This window comes from Pan paniscus, chromosome 8 (genome assembly GCF_029289425.2).
Source record: "Pan paniscus chromosome 8, NHGRI_mPanPan1-v2.0_pri, whole genome shotgun sequence".
Classification (NCBI taxonomy): Eukaryota; Metazoa; Chordata; class Mammalia; order Primates; family Hominidae; genus Pan; species Pan paniscus.
In genome coordinates, this window is record NC_073257.2 from 133,378,298 (window position 1) to 133,399,160 (window position 20,863).

Genomic DNA, 20,863 nt, shown 5'->3' on the forward strand with positions numbered 1-20,863 from the left:
GCTGTACTTGAGTCTGATCAAACACACACAGGGGGATTTGCCTCCAGTTATTTCCAGTCCTGCTGATTAGTTTTCTGATTCTGACAGTATTGTCCTTTCTTGCCCTTGGAACTGGACCCCATTGATCCAAGCAACGCACCATGACTAGACTCTCCAAGCTCCAAACACTAACTGGGTGACCGCCAAGCATCACATCAGAATCACTCGCACATGGAAGCTCACAGAAGTCGATGGCATTAAAGCAGAGGACAAGATCCACAAGCTGGCTGGGTCATGGGGGAGGAGTAAATTTCTTTAAACTCTTTATCTACTTTCTGTTACCTGTCTCCGCAGGGGGATACGTTTGGTCAGCTTGTGCACAGCCGGCTGGCTGCTGAAGTCTGGCTTCTTGGTCGTGTTCTTCATTCGGCACAGGATGACTGTTACCACCATACAGGCGATTAAGAAGACCCCTATGCAGTAAATGGCTATCTCCAGGTAGTCTGGGGAAGCTGTAATCTCCTTTTCTCTTCCAGGCGCTAGATTGCAGATCACAGGAGGAGGAACAGATAAGCAGGCCATAGAGTTAGCACACCAGACTGACGCATCATAGCACAACCAAAGGAACCAAAAGGCGACGACCATTCTCAAGGCAAGGTGGGCTTCCCAAAAACTCAATCCTGCAGAATGGCATGGGCCAAGGCCTGCCAAGTGCCTCTCCCCAATGAAAATGAATAACCAGGGGTCCATCATTTGACCACCAGGACCCAGGTAGTCACTGTCTCTAGCCTCAGTGGGCACCTGCAATCCAGCGAGTGGCTGGCACCCAGCTGCACAGGGCAGGCTATGAGGCCACATTCTGTTAGACATTTGAGTGGAGGACGACCAACTGTACCCACAATGAAAGGATTATCTTTCATGATCGTCTGTGAATGCAAACCAAATAAAAAATTCTGAAATATCAACGATGCCCACTTTTGTTTCTAAGGAGACAGTGACAATGCTTCAGTCTTACATGGGTAGGCTCTTCCAAAGGAAGACTCCACAGGATAATTTAACCCGGATGAACACAATTCCATATGAAACTGATGTTCATCTAGTAGGCTGGTCTGAAAAAGTTTTGGTGAATTCCTTAATACCATCTAGTCCATAAACAAACCAATGCATTAAATACACAGATTGAATTGCTTATAATATAGAACCAATAGATCCATAATACATAAAGCTTATAATATTCTTTAATAACCTTTTAAGTTTATACATATCCGGTTATACTGTTACGTCACTACAGCTTTTCTCTTAAAGAAAAAACATAAAGGTATTATGTGTGAGTATACATATAATTACTTAATTTAGCACATTTTTATATCAACTTCCAATGTCTGACTTCTTCTTAGTCCTCGATGATCCATCTACAAGCAGTGTATTTCCAAATAGTGTTTTTCTCAAACTGCATTCTTAGTTAAGTGCCAGCACTGTCAGGCAAACTGGTTAAGAAGTGCCAGTTAGGCACCACAGAATGCAGTACTGCAAATAAAAGCAAGCTTCAACATAAGAGACATCTCTTTGTTTCAAAGCAAATATTCACAGAGCAGATTCGCAACAAAAGGAAAAACGGATGCAATGGTATTATTGAAAGCTTATACATTTTAATCAGAAAAATACTTGCAAGATAGTCAAAACTCTCAGCAGCAACAGCACAAAAATGAAACGATCTATTTTATTTTTACTAGATGTAAAATAAGCATGCAGGTAGGCACTGTACTCTAAAAACAAGGAATTAATAACTGGAGTGGAACATCATAAGCTAGCAAACCACAGTCTCTGCAGTTTCACAAAGGAAATGACAAAAAGGCAGATGCATCAGAGAGGACAGTGTTTAATTTCAAGAAAGTTTCACTAGAATAGAGATGTCGGTTAAAGATTCAGACAGCAGCAATGTTTAGGCAACAGGGCTGCAATGATGTTTATTTCTCTGTGAGGCAGAAATAACATCAAGCCCAAGATGGCAGGAGCATGCTTTGCAATGAAAGCAAACCGAAAGTCCATTCTATCGCAACATGCAGCAAGCCACCGATCCCCAAGGTAGGCAACACACTGCTTCTGTGCATCTGACATTCAGAGGTGCCGCTCCCCAGGCTCCTCCATACACATCCCTCTATTTACATCTCGTTAAAAATACAAAGTGGGATGAAAGCAATAAAAACACATACAGGATTTTAGCAAAATGGAATTTGAAATGAGAATAAATTACTTTGAATTTTACCAAAGTAATGGCAACTTGTTCCTTAAGAGAAAGGGGGATGGGCTAATTTATACATTGGCTCAATGACTCACTAAAAATATGAGATCCCTTCAGGTTTTAAGGGTGAAATTTCCCTTGATCATAAATGTGAGTGTGGGATCTCGCTGTGTGTGAATTTCCAAAGCAGTTTTCTTATCCCTGAGGGATCATTTTTAACATTTTTATATCTTTATGCAAGGATAAAAGGGGCCATTTCTGATAACAGAAGCTGTGTTAATTTTATAGCAATCAACCAAGAAAAGGGAAAAAAACCCAGAGAGAAAGAACAGTATATACCTGGCAGAACTGTCAACCATGCAGAGTGAAAGGATATCCCAATAGAATTACCCGCCAAGCACGTATATTCCCCAGCGTCCTCAAAAGTTACATTCCGAATATAGAGAACCTCAATCTCTTTGTCCGTGGTGTTAACACCGGCGGCCTAGAAAACAAGGGAAGCAAAAGAAAAGGCTAGACGACACAGGAATGATTGTGGAGGGGGCTGTGGAACCACAAGGCGTCGCACCGGGGGCTTCAGGGGGTGCTGGCCACCGGGAGATTCCGACTGCAGCCCATCCACAAAGCCCACAACCGAGAGACATGGAGCAACACTGACCAGCTCACCTCCACAGGCCCGTCACCACACCGGCTTCACCTCCTACACATGCACGCAATCAAACGCATGGAAAAAATCAACCCACAGAGGTCCGTTCTCTTGGCCTGTGCTTTGGTTTGCATTTAGGGGTGGTTTTCCAAAAGTATGGTGCCCAGAAGGCCAAGCTGGTTCTGGTCCTGTTGGCTGCAGACTCCCGCCAAGAGGAAAGGGTAGTTCTATCTAAATTGCTGTGTTTTAAGACAACACACTGCACATAAGCCCAGATGGACACCTCACCCATCCTCCTGGCCCTGTGGGAACCAATCGGGGTGGAAGGTTGTCTTGGTTACCAGGCTCTGGTTATTTTTACTTCTGCGATACCATCTTGCCCTACATAGCATTGACAAAAAGAAACGGAAGCAAGCATCATCTTGGTAACCAAAAAAACTGGGCTTTTTTTCTTTTCATTAATAAACATTTGGATGTGAGTCACGACAAACCTAAAAAGTCAACCTTTTGCCTTTAGTAGCATCCAGTACTACATTCATTAAGATGAGCTCCCCTCAAATTTGGTGCAACAAGGTCAAGAACAGCAACTCATAAGGATCAACTATGCAACCAAAGAAATGATGCTTTGTTGAACAAATTGCATCTTGCCAATATTTCCCTAAAAACTTGAAGTAGAAGGAGACAAACTCTGCTGATACTCAAACGCCCCGTATTAAACAGGCATGGAAGCGTGTGTTTTAAATGGTGTTAATGTGCAGTAATGATGGGAAATGTGCAGCCTAAACAAGATCAACCAGAAGGAACAACTTAAAAACTGGGTGGGGGTGGAGGCTAATCTCTAGAAGAAATTGGAGCAAGCACTTTGAACGTTGTGGGCATTTTTCCATGGCTACTGGCATCATACCAGCTGCATCACCGAAGAAAGATTATTATAAATATACCAAGGCCACAAGAGTTATCCTATAAGCTGCCTGCAGTCTCCCAAAGCACCAAGTCTTTTCAGCTTCTATATCCAGCTTTCTTTTTAAAAAAAGACAAAAATGAAAGCATTGTTACCTTGCTGTTTTGGCAGGACAGTGAGCCAGGCAGACTGGTTGGCCTGCCCTATATAATTGGAGACCTTACATATATATTCCCCAGCATCCGCCTCGGTCACATTGAACAGAGCCAGCACTTCTGCATTGGAACTATTTATCCCCGAGTGCTAGAACAGACACAGGAGAACAATATAACGGCCAACCAGGAAGGTCTTAGCATTGTCTATGGTCCCACCACCAACACACCGCAAGAAAACAAACTCCATTACATCTAAACAGCGGCATTAAAGGGCTGCGGATTTTAAAGAACAAAATCAGTCCAGTGGTGGACAATGGAAAGACCTGGTGGAGAGAAGGGCAGGAGGGTGTGAGCGATAGCTAACTGGATAGGTCGGGTGGGTCCCCAGGTTGGTCATCTTTTCCCAATGCCTTTGATCCTTGGAATTATTAGCTGGTGAGAACACTTCATTGGCTGAAAGTTCTTAGCTGGGTCACCTATGGTTCTACTGGAAGAATGTTCTTCTTAAGGACATTCATTCTCCATGAGCAACTAGACATGGGAGGCGTGGTAGGCAAGGAGTTAAGAGCCAGCTGTACAGACTTAGCTGCCCCTGTCCTCAGTCTCCTGAAGAGCAAACCTAGATCTAAAAAAGAGGCAGATGCTATGAAAATGGGGGCTTGCAAATAAGAAATAAGGAGGGAAAGATATTTTCCTTGTTCAACATTTCACTGGTGCAGAAATATGACCTAGAGTTTATTGTCTAAATCACCTCTGAATGGATTTCAAAGGTCAGGGTTTTGTTTTGTTTTGTTTTGTTCTTGTTTAAAAAAAAATCCAAATTGTTTCTAAAACGTGGCTACTAAAATTGGATCCTAATGTCCTATTAATAGAAAACAACATCAGAGTAGCAATCAACACTGGCACAATGCCTTGAGCCTACAAAGCTCTTTCCATCCACTCCATCCCATTTATTCTGCACAACCGCCCTATGGGGGAGAGAGTATCATGATCTCTACTTTTACAGAGGTGCAGCTAAGCCTAAATGTCTGCAATCTCAGGGCTGATAAATAGCTGAACTATTCTCTCTCCAAGTTTAGTAGTTGTTCCCCTACTCCATAGTTCCCTTCTGAAATTCTACTAGCAAGTGTAATGATCTGTTAACTCCTTAGAATACTCTCTGCTGGCTAGTCAAAAAAGAGAATCATCCTCTCTCAACTCCAACAGGAAATCAAAGAACCTGTGGCCAAACCCATGAAGGAGACCCCAGTTGTGGGTACCTTTAGATTCAGAAAGTCCTCACCTTAAGAACCTTGAGGTAGGGCAGCCCGTCGGGCCCGTATTTACTGCCGTTCTTTTCCACGTGCTTGATCCACTGGATGTGGGGCTGGGCATCACTGTAAACCTTGCAGACAAACTCTACGTCTCCTCCGACCACTGTGGAGGCATTTGCCGGCAGTCCGGCTTGGAGGATGGGCCGGTGAGGCGATCGCTCTGGTGGAGAGAGGGAAGAAAGGAGGAGCGGGGATGGGAGAATGAGAGACCAATAAATAAGTGGTGTTGTCCAGAGGGCTGTCAGTGACCTCATGCCAGAAAAGCCTCAAGCCTGCTGGCTGACACCTTTGAAATAACACCGTGGCCCCATGAATAACAGAAACGACTTCAAAGGAGACTGCTGGAGCGCGACCCTTGTAAAAAGAACACTTACTTAGAAAATTGAGAAAAGAACTTATTACATCCCAGGTGACTGGCTGTCCACTGCCACCTGATGAATACGGGAAGAAATTCTACTCTGACAATCTAAGTGACAAATGGTAGGGGAGGGAAGCTTCTTCACTTATCCTATTTGAGATAATCTCAAAGACTCACCTCAACCACAAGCTTAACATCACAGGCAAATGACAAGACTAACTTTAAAGACACTCTGAATACCAAAAATGGTTTCGATAGGCACGTGTCTCCCAATACATTTTTTTTTTCTTTTCTCAGACGGGGTCTCACTTCATTGCCCAGGCTGGAGTGCAGTGGCATGATCACGGCTCACTGCAGCCTCAGCCTCCCAGGCTCAGGTGATTCTCCAACCTCAGCCTCCTGAGTAGCTGGGACTACAGGCACCTGCCACCACGCCCAGCTGATTTTCAAATGTTTTATAGAAAGAGGATTTCATCATGTTGCCCGGGCTGGTCTCAAACTCCTACGCTCAAGCGATCCACCTGCCTTGGCCTCCCAAATTGCTGGGATTACAGACGTGAGCCACCACGCTCGGCTCCAATACATTTCTAAGATGCTCTGAGAAGACTTCCAACCTTTGTTTTAAAAATTAAACTAAAGCCTAAAGCCCAAAGTTATGAACAGATTTGATTAATAATGGGATTCACTTCTTTATTGTGGAATTCACTCCATTCATTCATTCTTTATTCACCCATTTAGCTCTTTGATGAATATCAGGTGTTACTCTATGCCAGGTACTAAATGCACAAGTAGATGTTTCTTAGCTTATTCCAATATGGCACTGAATGAAACATAAGGAGATGCTGGTTTCCAACTCCTGGCTATGTTTTAGACTGCCCTATAAAAGGGCAGAGATGGTATCCCAAAATTACTTCCTAGCTTCACTTGCCTTGCCTCTCTCTCCTTCGAGAACACGTTCTCAACAAAGAATACACCCTCTCATCTTATGCCTGGAAAGGCTTCTCTCCAGCTAAGAGGCGGTCTCTGCAAAACTTTTGTGGAGACAATCAAGCCAAGGTGTGCTAGCACCCACACATGAGACTCCTCAAGTGTTAAGTAATACCCGTGGAAAAATGGGCTAAGGACTTAACTATGCATTTCTCCAAGACACAAATGGCCACTAGGTGTATGAAAAGTTTCTCAATGTCACTAATCGTTAGAGAAATGCAAATCAAAACCACAAGGAGCTATCACATGACACCTGTCAGGATGGGAGGAAAAAAAAAAGACAAGTGTCGGCAAGGATGTGGAGACACTGGAACCCCTGCGCACTGTTGGTGGGAATATAAAATGATGCAGCCACCATGGAAAACAATATGGAGGTTCCTCAAAAAATTAAAAACAGAACTACCCTAAGATCCTGCAATCCCACTTCTCTATTTATCTAAAAGAACTGCAATCAGGATCTGCACTCCTATATTAATTGCAGCACCATTAACAATAGTCAAGAAATGGAATCAATCTAAGTGTCTGCCGAAGGATTAATTTTTACAATGTGGCTATATACACAACGGAATACTATTCAGCCATGAAGAAGGAGGAAATGGTGCAATATGTGACAACGTGGAAGCCATGATGCTAAGTGAAACAGGATAGTCACAGAAAGACAGACACTGCCTGACTCCACTGATATGAGGTATCTAAATTCATCGCATTCATAAAATCAAAGAGTGGAACGGTGGTTGCCAGGGGCTGGGACAGGGAAGGAAATGGTGAGTTGCAATCAAGAGGCATAAAGTTTCAGTCAAGCAAGATGAGCAAACTCTAGAGACCTGCTGCACAGCATCGTGCCTACAGTCAACAACAACGTATTGTACACTGAAAACTTAGTTGAAGACCAGGCGCAGTGGTTCATGCCTTTGAGCATGATCCCAGAACTTTGAAGGCTGACGCAGGAGGATTGCTTGAGGCCAGGAGTGTGAGACCAGCCTGGGCAACATAGCAAGACCCCTATCTCTACAAATAATACAAAAGTTAGCCAGACATGGTGGTGCATGCCTGTAGTCCCAGGTACTTGGGACTGAGGTGAGAGAATGGCTTGAGCCCAGGAAGTTGAGGCTGCAGTGAGCCACGATCATGCCATTGCACTCCAGCCTGGGCAACAGAGTGAGACCCCGTCTTAGAAAAGAAAAAAAACTTAGGTGAGATGGTAGTTCTCATGCTTAGCATTCTTGCAACAATAAAATGAAATAAAATAAAAAGAATTAAATAGCCACCAGACCACCAAACTGCTACCTGATCTTGTCGTACAAACTTACTGGAACCTTCCTACACAGATCTGTCAAAAGCCACACAAAACACAATCATGTGTCCATTCATGAATACAACTCCATCCCAACAGGCCTGCACTTACCAGCCTCCTCCCTCTCTTTCTCCCCTAGGTGTGGGTACCACTACCCTAACCTCCAGTGTTAAAAAACAACTGAGGGAAATGAGGAGAACTCAGCCAGCTCAGCACACCAAGGATGTCTCTGCACTGTACCTGAGAATCCCCATGCACTGGGCTGGAAACAGCAAATTAGAACAATAGATATCTACATCATTGGACCTTTCAGATTAAAACATCATCTAGTGGAATTTGTTGAACAAGAGCCAGACCATGTGCAAATTGATTTTACTGCATAAGCCTGTTGCTGGTCTTTAAAAAGAAAGAAAAAGTGCTAGTGGTTACTCTTAGCACATTTCATTCCAGAATCTCCCATCACTTTACAGACATCTATGTTTTCACATTATAAAGATAAGGATACTAGAGCCGCAAAGAAATCATTCATCTGCCCCTATATTGCCCATGTAGGCTGAGCAAAGAACCTGAAGTTAAGACTTCTGGTGTTGGTGGGCAGAAAATCTCAAAGCTGGGCCCCTTCAGACGTCAGGTGAAACCCTTGCTCTCTGGCTCGTACAATGACCCAGGGATGGGCCCCAGCAAGCCTCCTGGTCAGGCCTAGTAGCTGGCTGGACACCCCAGGGACCTGTCCACAGCGGGCAGTGACCGAGGTCTGGTTTAATCCCAGCTGGCCTCACCCATGTGGGAAGGGCAGAGTTAAGTCCGCGCACGAACAGACACACGCTCCTCTCCTCCCCAGGCCTCCTACCAAGAGACTTCACAGCACGAGGGGAAGCTGTCCTCTGGGCTAGATCCTGCCAGACAAGGTCACAAACTATGCTCCTATGCACCTAGCAAATAGTAAGAAGGTCTATTCCTTCACACAGAAATGTGAACTTTAGTATCAATTCATGCCCTGGCTCCGTTTTCCAGTTTTGCACTTGCACATGCATGTGTGTCTGTAGTGTGGGTGCGTTTTAAGATAAATATTTACAGTGGGCCTACACATCTATTCTTAGAAACAAAGGTCATAAAATCTTAAATGTCATAAGCCAGATCAACTGAGTTTCAAACCAAGTCCTCTTTCTTAAACATATTTGTTTCTAATAAATCGTTTCACAAGTAAACATTGTGCATGCAGTACCAAACCATGATGCCCCGTGAACAATGAGTGCTTTCATCCCGCCTGACATCTCTGGCCTGCGCCAGGCTTCGGCAGGGAATTTAGTCACTGAGGCAACACTGGCAGGGCCCACTACAGAGCTGCAGTCTTGTTTTCCTTGTGGTCAAAGTGCTGCTGAGCTCCAGTTATTAAGTTATTCCAATGCTATCCCGGCTATGTATACACACACACACACACACACACCAAGTTTGCAATGGTTTAATGTTATTGCATTTGCAAATTACAGCATACCAAATGTTACACGCTTGCAGTCTTGAATTCATCTTTTCAAATTTTCTCACCTTATACAAAATAACCTCTTAACCACCTCCACTCCCCCTCCGCCCTTTCTCACTTCTGGTAGAAAAACTGCAAGCAGGATTGTTCTGTAATAGAAACCTTACACTGTCTTCCAAACTTATTACAGCTGCCTTCAGTATAAAATGAAACCTTAGAGAATGTTATTTAAAATGTTTTTAAAAAGTCAGTAGGTCTCATGTTTCATTTCTCCACATCAGGCTTTGATTTCCTTTGCAACCTTATTCTCTGCCCTTAAACAAGTCGGAGGAGGAGGCCTGGACGTCTTGGAGAAGGGCCCAGGATGCCAGCATCTGCCGAACGCTGCGCTCCTCCTCTCGAACCCTTCAGCGATCCACCACCCCTCGGAATCCCTAAGAACCTCAGAAACAGTGAACAGTAAGTGGATGACAGCGCCTGGACTCCTTTCCTAACTTCTGAAAAACCGAGGTGATGGCCGGGTGCAGATGGTGGACGAGGATGCAGGCTGGGCAGAGTGGGGGCCCCCTTCGTGGCCTGGCCCAGTGGGCACTACGGCGGAGACAAAGGGGACGATGACCCCAAAAGCTCATGTGTTCTCCCCACCAGGAACCTCCCCGGTCCCTGGGCAAACCAAACCCCTCAAGTTTGCAACTTTTTTGCAACAAACTGATATAAAAAGAATCCCCTGATGTATTATCTCTGGGCGAGAGACTAAAGCCCAGTGCTAGTTCATCTCTTCTTCTATGTGATAACAAAAATCACATCTTCTCCACCAGGAAGGACAGGAAGGATTTACAGTTTTAGGCAAGATTCTCTTCTAGCATGTTTAACTCTCAGATATTATATAAAACAGATTTTCCTTTTTACAAAGGGAGTGAGATAAACACATGGAAAATAGGCTGATGAGTAGCTCCTCTGTTTACTGTAATTTTAATTACATATATACACATATAAGAATAGACGTTCTGAGGTTCAGCAGGTTGCAAATGCACAGTGCATGGACCTGGAACAAGATGAGAACCTTCAAAAGAGTGATTGGAAGGTGGCTGTGTGAATTCCAAATTAAGACGGAATGGAAAGCAGTCCAAAGGGTGCGGCCACTGCTGCCGGGACAGTTGGCTGCACTGCTGGAATGAGGTTCCACCAAATAAACGCGTAGTAAACACAGGCTGAAGTGCTTTAAAAAATACATTCTCTCCCAGCGTTCTCTCTGTCTCACTCTCGGTCTCGCCCCCTTTTTTCAAGTGTCCACTCTACTAAAGCAGAAAGCCCAGCTGCTAAGAATTGAAATATCAGGATGGGCTCTGTCAAGCCCTGCTCTGTAGCTGGGAGCCATAACCCACCTAAAGACTGCAGCAGGAAAGCACAGCCTGCTTCCTTCCAAGAGGTCATTATTGAGGGAGAGAGAGAGAGAGAGAGGAAAAAAATACCTGAGTGACAAAGAATAAATCTTTGTTAATTGACCATTGAAATTTTATAACATGCCAGTCCTCCTCTGGACATAGTAATATGTTTGCTCATAAGAGATCTACAACTTTTGCTCTGACATAGCAAAGGCCATAAAAAATGTCCACCGAGCCGAGAGGCCTCATGTCTACAGGCTCAGTAAACATGCATCCCGGGGATCAGGAGAACCAGGCTCTTAAATTACACCTATAAATTAATCAAGCACAGAGTGGCTGGTTTCCCAGCTCACACTGGTCTCCTGAGCATTTCTCCCCAAAAGTTAGGCAGTACTTGCCACAAAGAGCCATTTCAAAGCCACCTCTCTCCGGCAGTCACACACCAAGAGACTCGAATCACACGGAGTTCCCAGTATTGATCTGGAAACAGCCAGTCTCCTGCTCTCAGGCCCCCATTCATGTAAGGAGCGTGGATAACCTCGCTTGCTCTGTCTTTAAATTAAAATCAAAATTTAATTACCTTTCCTCCAAAATGGCAGTCTCTTAGCAACGCCAAAGAGCTGAAAAGGGAAAGAACACTCTGCGATTTGGAGGACAAGTGAAAACAACTGAGAACTCTTTTTCTAAAGCCTGCCTAGCTTTTTTCTAAAGAGTAGGCGGTGGTTGCTTTTGTTGCATAAAAACGCACTAAACCAGTTAGCATGAGGCATGGTTATTAGGAGGAGGAGGAGGCCGATCAAAGCCCTCTGAAGTCTGAGGAGCCCAGAACTTGCTAAAGGCCCCACGCTAATTACAATTAGTAGAATGAGTTCATTGCCTTGTCAAGACTCCACCTAACGCACTCAAGCCTGACAGGCTAAATCTCGCTGGGTTCTGAGTTTTGTTTTGTTTTCCCAGAAATACGAAGCTTTCTCCAGCTTCTGAAGATCAGCACAAAGGAAGGTCAGAACTAAAAATGATTAGCAGAAAAAGGGAACGCTATGACGGCCAGGAAGACCACCTTCAGAAAGAGCCCAGGTGCCCACAGCCAGTATCTTGGCTTATCACCTCCTAGAATAGATGAGTGGGCTGGGATGCTGGGCACCCAGAGTCACCTGTTTTGTTTTGTTTAAACACATTTCTGTGGAAGGTCACTGGTTTGTTGCCCTTTCTCCCTCACAGGCTTGGCACATGCTCGTTTTGTTCTTTCCTCTTCGCTGTCTGGTCACCCAGGTGTCCGCATCTTCTGTCTGGATATCTGACTCTCGGAAGTCTTGCAGAATCGGCTGGGGCTCCCACTTCCTCTAAAACACACACGTCTCTTTGCAGAGAGAGTGAAGTCTGCGGAACAAGCTTGTTTGGGTAAAAATGAAGTGTCCTCCCTCCAGCACTAAAGTCACAAAGTGACTTATGGAGGCTGCACCCTGTGAAATGCTAGAAGCAAAACACCACTAATGCCTTTGTGCTTGCTCGATGAAGTGAAGAAGAGAGTAAAGTGCTGGCTGGGCTCAGGGCCTGGGAAGACCAAAGCAGGTGGAGGCAAAGTACCTTCCCTAATTAATGTTACAGGCTGTATTATTAGTACCTTCCCTAATTAATGTTACAGGCTGTATTATTAGTACCTTCCCTAATTAATGTTACAGGCTGTATTATTTGGCTTGGGGTTGAGTGGCTTCTACCAGCTGGGTATCAATTTGGGTCTTCTTGGGCGAATTACAGGAGTAGGGCTGTGTGTTATTTACACCCCAAGTGTTTAAGACACTCTGAGCTCTCTGCCTTCAAAAAGTTTCACCAGAACTGAAGATTCTTTGGTAACCAGAGAGTTATTATGCCAAATTTACGTTCGAAATTGGTCTCTTTTGCTAAAAGGAGTCATGGTTTTGGGATGATGGAAAAGTCCTGGAGATGAACAATAGTGATAATTGCACAACAAATTGTATGTACTTAATGTAAATGAATTACACATTCAAAAATGGTTACAGAGGTATATTTTATGTTATGTATATTTTACCACAATTTTTTTTTTAAAAAAGGAGACATAACAAAGGTGACAATATCTCAGAGTGAACAAGATCAATTTCTAGGGTCATGGAAAACCTACCTTCTCAATCAGCGAGGTATATCGACCTTGTCCAGTTTACTCAGTGAGAGCTTTTCTATCTCCTGACCCACACACACTAGGCAGGAGGTCCCTCCCTAGGTTGTGCTTGGGTTTTGACACTGATATAAAACTCAGGCGTCAGTCTCCCAGGCTCCCTCCCGAGGAGCTGAGGTAAACACAGCTGAGAGCGTTCATGCCTGGGAGTCATGTCAGAGCCTCAGCAGCCGCCACTTGCCATAAGGGTGCAACATCTTTCAGGAATGCAAGATTATCAGCTGGTGTCTGCATAGCTGGGTTTCCTTCAGGGGAAGAAAATGTTTCCTTCGAGCTGGAAAAGTTTGTTCTTTTTTAATGTCCAGGAATTAGGTATACCCTCTTATTACAATGGGTGAACTCCCAATTAGAGTATCTTCTCTCAAATGATTTGCAAAGAAGCTAAAAACCAAACCACAGGGGAGCCCTCTGTCAAAGACAGCAACCACTCCAAGTAAGTAAGGCCCCTTAGCTTTAAAACGTTTGACTGAAATCTATCAAAAACGATCCAGTTAACCAACCTTTACAAATCTGTCCTAGAAAAATATTCACACAGATGCCCAATAAATAAGTGTGGACAAAGCTTGTCGCTGTAGGGTTTTTTTTTACTGGAAAACAAAAGATCTGCACAACAATCATATTGTTTAATATGATTAAACGAATTGTACTACATCCGTGAAAGAAGAGCATATTGGCCACTAGTAAGAATGAAGGAGATTGAGATGTGCAGACATAGAGGGATGTCCATTGTAAAAATGCTGGCAGGTTTCATCAACTTTCACCATCTAAAAAGCCTTTCTTCTAGAGAAGTCTAGAAAATCTATCATGCTCATCTCTCTCACATGCCTTGTTTTGCTCCTAGGGCGGTTCGAGCAGAAGTAAAAGCTCTCAGCCCATCTGAGCAAACAAGAAATGCCTCCCTTTGATAGGAATAACATGAGAGGCTGAACAATAAATCCCACTTGTTTTCTTGGAGATGAAACTCAGAAACTGAAAATAATCACGGTTCTAGATACTTCTAAGTACAGCATGACCTAAAGAGAAACTTCAAAATCGTCACCCAGATCACAAAAGCCTTCAATCCAAACGCCACTGCTCTTCTCACTGTCCAAGCCAGATGGGAAGCCTCAAGTCAGGCCCCAGCCCCAGTCCCTCCCTATGAACACTCGGTGAGAGTCTCACATACAGAATGGTTTTGTTTTTTCAGTCCAAAATGTAAAATTTATTTATTTATTTTGAGATGGAGTCTCGCTCTGTTGCCCAGGCTGGAGTGCAATGGCACAATCTCAGCTCACTGGAACCTCTGCCCCCCGGATACAAGCAATTCTCCTGCCTCAGCCTCTAGAATAACTAGGACTACAGGTGTGCACCATGACACCTGGCTAATTTTTAATATTTTAATTTTTTTTGTTTGTTTTTGAGAAGGAGTCTCACTCTGTCACCCAGTCTGGAGTGCAGTGGCACAATCTCGGCTCACTGCAACCTCCGCCTCCCAGGTTCAAGTGATTCTCCTGCCTCAGCCTCCCGAGTAGCTGGGATTACAGGCACACAACACCACGCCTGGCTAATTTTTGTATTTTTTAGTAGAGATGGGGTTTTACCATGTTGGCCAGGCTGGTCTCAAACTCCTGATCTCAAATGATCCACCTGCCTCAGCCTCTCAAAGTACTGGGATTTCAGGCGTGAGCCAGCACACCCGGCCAAAATGTAAAATTTAAAGGGCTAAGTCCTTTACCTTTCAGTTTCAGTCCAGAGTGTACACTGAACCAGTAAAATGAGAAGTTCCTTTTTCTAATAGAGCATAATTTCCAAAAGATCCTACTAGAATAATATTCAGTGTTTGTCTCTCAAAAGACCACAATCTCCCTGATCCAGTGGGGAATATGTCTGGGGCACCATTTGACCTGTAGATTTGCATACTTATTTGGGATGGACAGAATTCCTGCCAGCCTTGTTTGAGAGAATCCTGTAATCCAGAGGCTTTGAGAAAGAGAGAAAAAGTTGGAGTTCCATCAAGATCTAGAAATTTCCATCCCAATTTATGGTCTTTGACCTCAAAATGTGACCTGAGGAACTCCATGAGGGCAAAGCCTTATACCTTATTCAAGCGACTGTCACCCTCTCGACCACATACAGGCTGCATGAGCGTGCCATGTGCTTCACAGATAGAGAATTAACCACTGCGACTCAGCAAATACACAAAATCCCAGCTAGAGAGCTCTGCTCTATTTTCTCCCTCCAAGCCAAAGCAATGAGCCTCCCATTGCCTCATCGCCTCATCTGTCTCTTCTCAGAAGAGGAAACAGAACAACCTCCCCACAGCAACACCGACACCCTCGGCCATCTATTTCCCACAGACACCCACATTTGACCAGCTATCATGAAAGACACACAGTGGTTCTCTGATGCCACCCTTCCAAATCTCTAAGTAAGGAGCACATCCTACCTGTAGGTAGAACCCTACAGCATCCTACCTTCTCTGACTGTGAAAACAAACCAAGCATGAAGACCGTGAATACAACAGCCGGGTCTCCTAAGGGAGAGGGAATCCGTAAAAGCAAACCAACAGACACATCTTTTAAAAGGGGAAGAACACACAGCATTCCACACTCACATCTTAACAAGAGTTGGCAGGCCAGGTGCGGTGGCTCATGCCTGTAATCCCAGCACTTCGGGAGGCCTGGGCGGGCAGATCATCTGAGGTCAGGAGTTCAAGACTAGCCTGGGCAACACAGTGAAACTCCATCTCTACCAAAAATACAAAAATTAGCCAGGCATGATGGTGTCCGCCTGTAATCCCAGCTACCAGGAGGCTGAGGCAGGAGAATCACTTGAACCCAGGAGACGGAGGTTGCAGTGGGCCAAGACCATGCCACTGCCCTCCAGCCTGTGCAACAGAACAAGACTCCGTCTCATAAAACTTCCCAACTGAGGTCTTTCGGTTTACAAAGACAGCCGTTGATAAAGCCACATGAGTAAATGAGTTTAGAGAGAAACTCTAATTTCTTGCTTCAGAATTTGCAATGTTAAGAACCACAAAACTCCAAATATAAGCAACTTATTAAACTGTTTTTTGATTATTTCAATTCAGCACACGCTGATAGAAACCTCACTAAGTTCCAGCACATTACTGCACACTCTTACTGCCATCAATAAATTGACATTTCATGGCAAGTTTATTTGCCCAAGCTCTGACAGAAGCAGCTTTCTCTCTGCCCCATCCTCACCTGAATCTCCAGGTAACCTCTTCTTACATAAAACTGTAAGATATTAACTTGATTTTAACACTTCTACATCCTCTTTGCCCACACCATAAATGAAATGCCAAGATTAAATGCCAGACCAAATATTAGCCCTCTCTCCAGCCACCTCACCCAGGCCCCCTGCAAGAATCGAAAGCAATCAATAAGGCTTCCTTCCTCAATGGTGGGGCAAAGGACAACGGGTAGCCTGCAGAGAATGTGACAAAAAAGCTGACACCGCAGAGTTCTACCATGCCCCATCCAGGCTGGTGTGTGCCTGCTCCCACCCCAGGGAGCTGGCACCCGCAGAATACCACCTGCTCCCAAAGGCTTCTTGCTGGGGTCAGTTCTGCAGGAGAGTCTGTATTTGCCAGTCAGTACGTTTGGAGTGATCTAGCTGCCACTAACCAGCCTTTGCCCCCCGGGATCCCTGTTGTGAAACAGGAATGAAAAGCTGCTTTGTAGCAATCAAAAGCTCATTAAACAGTAGCTACCAAAGGAAGTTTTGAAATCTCTATCCTGGAGGAAAGGACAGGACTGACCCCTCCTTTCATCAGGATGGGCTCAGGGTGCACGGCTCTGTCTGGAGATGCAAGAGGAAGTATGGGACCAACGCCCAATACCGACTAACAGTTGCATGGTACTATTATTTAAACGCGCTGCCTCTCCTACCACCTCCTCCTCCCCATAGTGCTACAAGGAAACAGTCATCACCCCATTTTACAGGCAAGGAAACTGAGGCTCAGAGGTTCCATGCCTTTTCTAAGGCCATAGAGTTAGCAAGGGTGGAAACAGAACTTGACACCCCTCTCCATGTAATTTCCACCTGAACCTCCAGAGAGGGCATCTGGCACAGAGTAGAGACCCTTAGGGGTTGTCTGTGACAGCGATGGTTTATAAGAACAGGATGAGATGGCTGCTGGGGACACGAAAGCGGCAAAAGGAAGGTGCTTCCTCCTCAACTCCGCTCCGGTTCCGTGATCTGTCAACTAAATAAGCCCACTTAGAAAGGCTGTCGCTGTGACCCATTACCTGGCACGCCACCCCAATCCCTTCTCAACAGAGGGGCTTTCTGCCCCCCTCCGGTGAGATTTCGCAACTCTAGAGCTGGCATGCAGAGCCCGTGTCAGGGTAGGACACCAAGTCTTACACTCAGAGCAAGAAATGGAAAAGAATTCACTGGCAGCAAAGTCAGGAGTATGGAAAATCAAATGAGCCCTGGCCAGGAAGCCTCTAAGTCAAGAGGCTTCAAGTTCAGAACCCCACAGGGCTCTACGGAGCCGAGACCTTGTGCCAGGAACAGGTACAAGCGTGACAACCTAAAAGGTAATGGTCAGGCTTTCAATATCCTAACATCTCTGGACGTGCAGAATCATGTCATTTAAATGATGCCACCACAGTCACTCCTTATCACACACAGAAACAAAAATTCCATCCAGAAGCCACAGTGTGATGGAAGCTGAGACTGAGATGCAGCCTTCCATCACGAGCAAGTGAGCAGGAATGACTGAATCTTGACAGCTTCAGTAATGAATTAACCGGTTAATTAATTAACTAGGCCACCGCTTCTTCATTTACTTAACCACTACTTTGTTCCCAACCCAGGAGACAGTCCAAACTTCACACTCCAGCTGTGGTTTGAGGGACTCCGCCGTGCCTCCGTCCCCTGGCCCCAGCTCAGCTATCACACTGGAGCCTTTGTCTTCCTGGGACAGAGGCTGCCCCAAGCAGTCAACAATTTCAGCCATTCCTCCTTCTTCCACTGGGGATGGGCTGCCAAAAGCTCCCAAAACTCCATTCCAGGTGTCAACTCCACATTCGAGCTTATCAGTCAGTGCTTGGAATAAAAGACGCTTCATTCTTGAACACACACCTGAGGGGGGACTTCGCTCTGGTACGGATTCCTGTGCGCTTTCAGGCTGTGTCCTATCATGTCTGGGGCTGAGTTACAACAGATTTATGTCAAGGGCTAGTTGACAGTGCCATGCTGATCTGCCGCCATCAAGTCAGGGCTGGTAGTGATGCCTGACCCATCCAGAAGTGACATGCGGCCTCTGATGGGCCCCCAAACAACAACTGCCTGCTGCTTACAGCTTTCATTTGAAGGGATGGGGACAGGCAGGGGGAACAAATTTCTGGAAAGTTAAACTGATAAAAGACTGGGCACAGTGGCTCATGCCTGTAATCTCGGCACTTTGGGAGGCCGAGGCGGGCGGATCACTCCAGGCCAGGTGTTCGAGACCAGCCTGGCCAACATGGTGAAACCCCATCTCTACTAAAAACTACAAAAACTAGCTGGGCATGGTGGCACATGCCTATAATCCCAACTATTCAGGAGACAGAGGCAGGAGAATCACTTGAACCTGGGAGGCAGAGGTTTCAATGAGCCAAGATCATGCCACTGTACTCCAGCCTGGGCAACAAAGCAAGACTCTTTCTCAAAAAACACAAGGAGTGGAGAGAAGACATATCTGGCCTTGACAAAACCAGAGGCACCATTTCCACTTCCACTGTACTTTGCCCCCAAAATATCAAATGCCAGGCAAAAAGCTTGACATACCTGAGGGTCTCTGGAAATGCAGAACTGGAATGCCCAAAAGAAGCAATAATTCACGATTCAAAGCCAAATCGTCTACATGAGTGAGGAAGAGCAACTAGTCTTTTAAGGTCCCATCTTTCTCCCGCACATTCTGTCTTCTGCAGCAAAGAACTGAAAGCAGGGTGGGGTGACAGCAGCACCTCCTTAGAGTCGGGCTGTGGCAGTCACTACTGAAACACACCACAGTGAACATCAAATGAAGAAGTCCGCTTGGAGAGCAAGGAGCATTCATACAGATAGGCGTGGAGAACACCCAGATGGAGGCCCCAGCTCCAGAATGCCTGCTCCAAGCCCTTACTTAGCAAATCACTTACCCCAGCTGAACCTGAACTTCCTCCACTGCAAAGTGGGGGAGGGGGAGGGGTGGGCGTAAAGAAGCCAACTCCATGAACTTCAAGTCCTCAAACTCCACACCCCTCTCCTGCAAGTCCAACAGCCAAATCAGTCTCAGGATGGCCTTGATGACAGCATTAATCAAAGGTGGAAACCTCAGCAGGAAATGTCAATGTCAGCCTCTGGCCATGTCTGTAGGTCCCAAAATGGCTTTTTTTTTTTTTTTTTTTTTGAGACGGAGTCTCACTCTGTCGCCCAGGCTGGAGTGCAATGGCACAATCTCAGCTCACTGCAACCTCTGCCTCCCGCGTTCAAGCGATTCTCCTGCCTCAGCCTCCTGAGTAGCTGGGATTACAGGTACCTGTATTTCTAAAAATACAAAAATTACGCCCGGGTAATTTTTGTATTTTTGGTAGAGACGGGGTTTCACCATGTTGGTCAGGCTGGTGTTGAACTCCTGACCTCATGATCTGCCTGCCTCGGCCTCCCAAACTGCTGGGATTACAGGCGTGAGCCACCATGCCCGGCTTTCTTTTTTCTTTTTTGAGATGGAGTTTCACTCTTGCTGCCCAGGCTGGAGTGCAATGGCATGATCTTGGCTCACTGCCACCTCCACCTCCCAGGTTAAAGCAATTCTCCTACCTCAGCTTCCCGAGTAGCTGGGATTACAGGTGCCCACCACCACACCCGGCTAATTTTTGTATTTTTAGTAGAAACGAGGTTTCACCATGTTGGCCAGGCTGGTCTCTAACTGCTGACCTTAGGTGATCTGCCCGCCTCGGCCTCCCCAAGTGCTAGGTTACAGGTGTGAGCCACCATGCCCAGCCCCAAAATGGCATTCTGTTTGTTTAATAAGACTTCTGATTGAGACTAATAAAAGCTATTAAAGATCCGTTCTAACCCTCAAAAGAATCCTGGTTTGGAAGGGAGGAAACCAGCATTTGTTGCTGGCCACCTACATGCCAGCCTGATGTTTTCATCTGCTAACCCAACTGATGCCTCGTAACTAATGTAGTGAGCTGAAGGGTGACCTTTGAGAAGGTACGTCCACGTCCTAAGCCTTGGAAACTAGGAATGTGACCTTATTTGAAGAAAAAGGTCTTTGCAAAAGTACTTAAGTTAAAAATATCAAGGTTAGCTCATCCTGGATTTACGGTGGGCCCTAAATCCAGTGACAGGTGTCCTCACAAGAGGAAGACAGAAGGAGATTTTGAGACACACAGTGAGAACATGACTACATGAAGATGGAGGCAGAGATTGGAGCAGTGCCTCTACAAGCCAAGGACAGCTACCAGAAGCTGGGAGAGGGGCGTGGAACCTGCCAACACCTTAATTTTGAATTTTTAGGCTCCAGAACTGTAAGAGAATAGATTTCTTTTGTTTTAAGCCAATTAGTTTATAGTAATTTGTTAGGGGTACCCTAGGAAACCTAATACAACCATCATAGGAATGAGGTAAGTATCATCATTCCGATTTTACTGATGATAAAACAGAGCCTCAGAAAAGCTAAATAATTCGTCCCAATTCACTAGGGGCCCCAGGTATGGCCACGGACAAACCTGCTATTCATTCCACGGCACAAGCCGCTTTTTTTGTTCTAACATTCATGAGTTCCAGTTCCTTCATTTTTGGACACAAGGAAAGTGAAATGAGTCATCCCAGCATTGTAGCTTCACGGTGACAGGACCTCAGTCAGAATCCAGGGCTCCGGTACCACTCAATGATGAACGATGGTGAAGGCTCGCCACCTCCCGGAGCCACAGCTACTTTAGGGGA

The 20,863-nt window shown here is 45.4% G+C and overlaps 1 protein-coding gene across 4 annotated transcripts in view; it reads right to left on the reverse strand.

The window, feature by feature from the left end:
• The window catches only part of FGFR2 (fibroblast growth factor receptor 2), a 119,229-nt gene that overhangs the window by 36,386 nt on the left and 61,980 nt on the right, over positions 1-20,863 (reverse strand). For all 4 annotated transcript variants that reach the window (XM_008950993.3, XM_024930382.3, XM_008950985.4 and 1 more), the window contains 3 exons: positions 5,206-5,396; positions 2,561-2,705; positions 322-518 (listed from right to left, as the gene is read on the reverse strand). In XM_008950993.3, the coding sequence (XP_008949241.1) occupies positions 322-518; positions 2,561-2,705; positions 5,206-5,396 (533 nt within the window). The remainder of the gene's footprint in view (positions 1-321; positions 519-2,560; positions 2,706-5,205; positions 5,397-20,863) is intronic.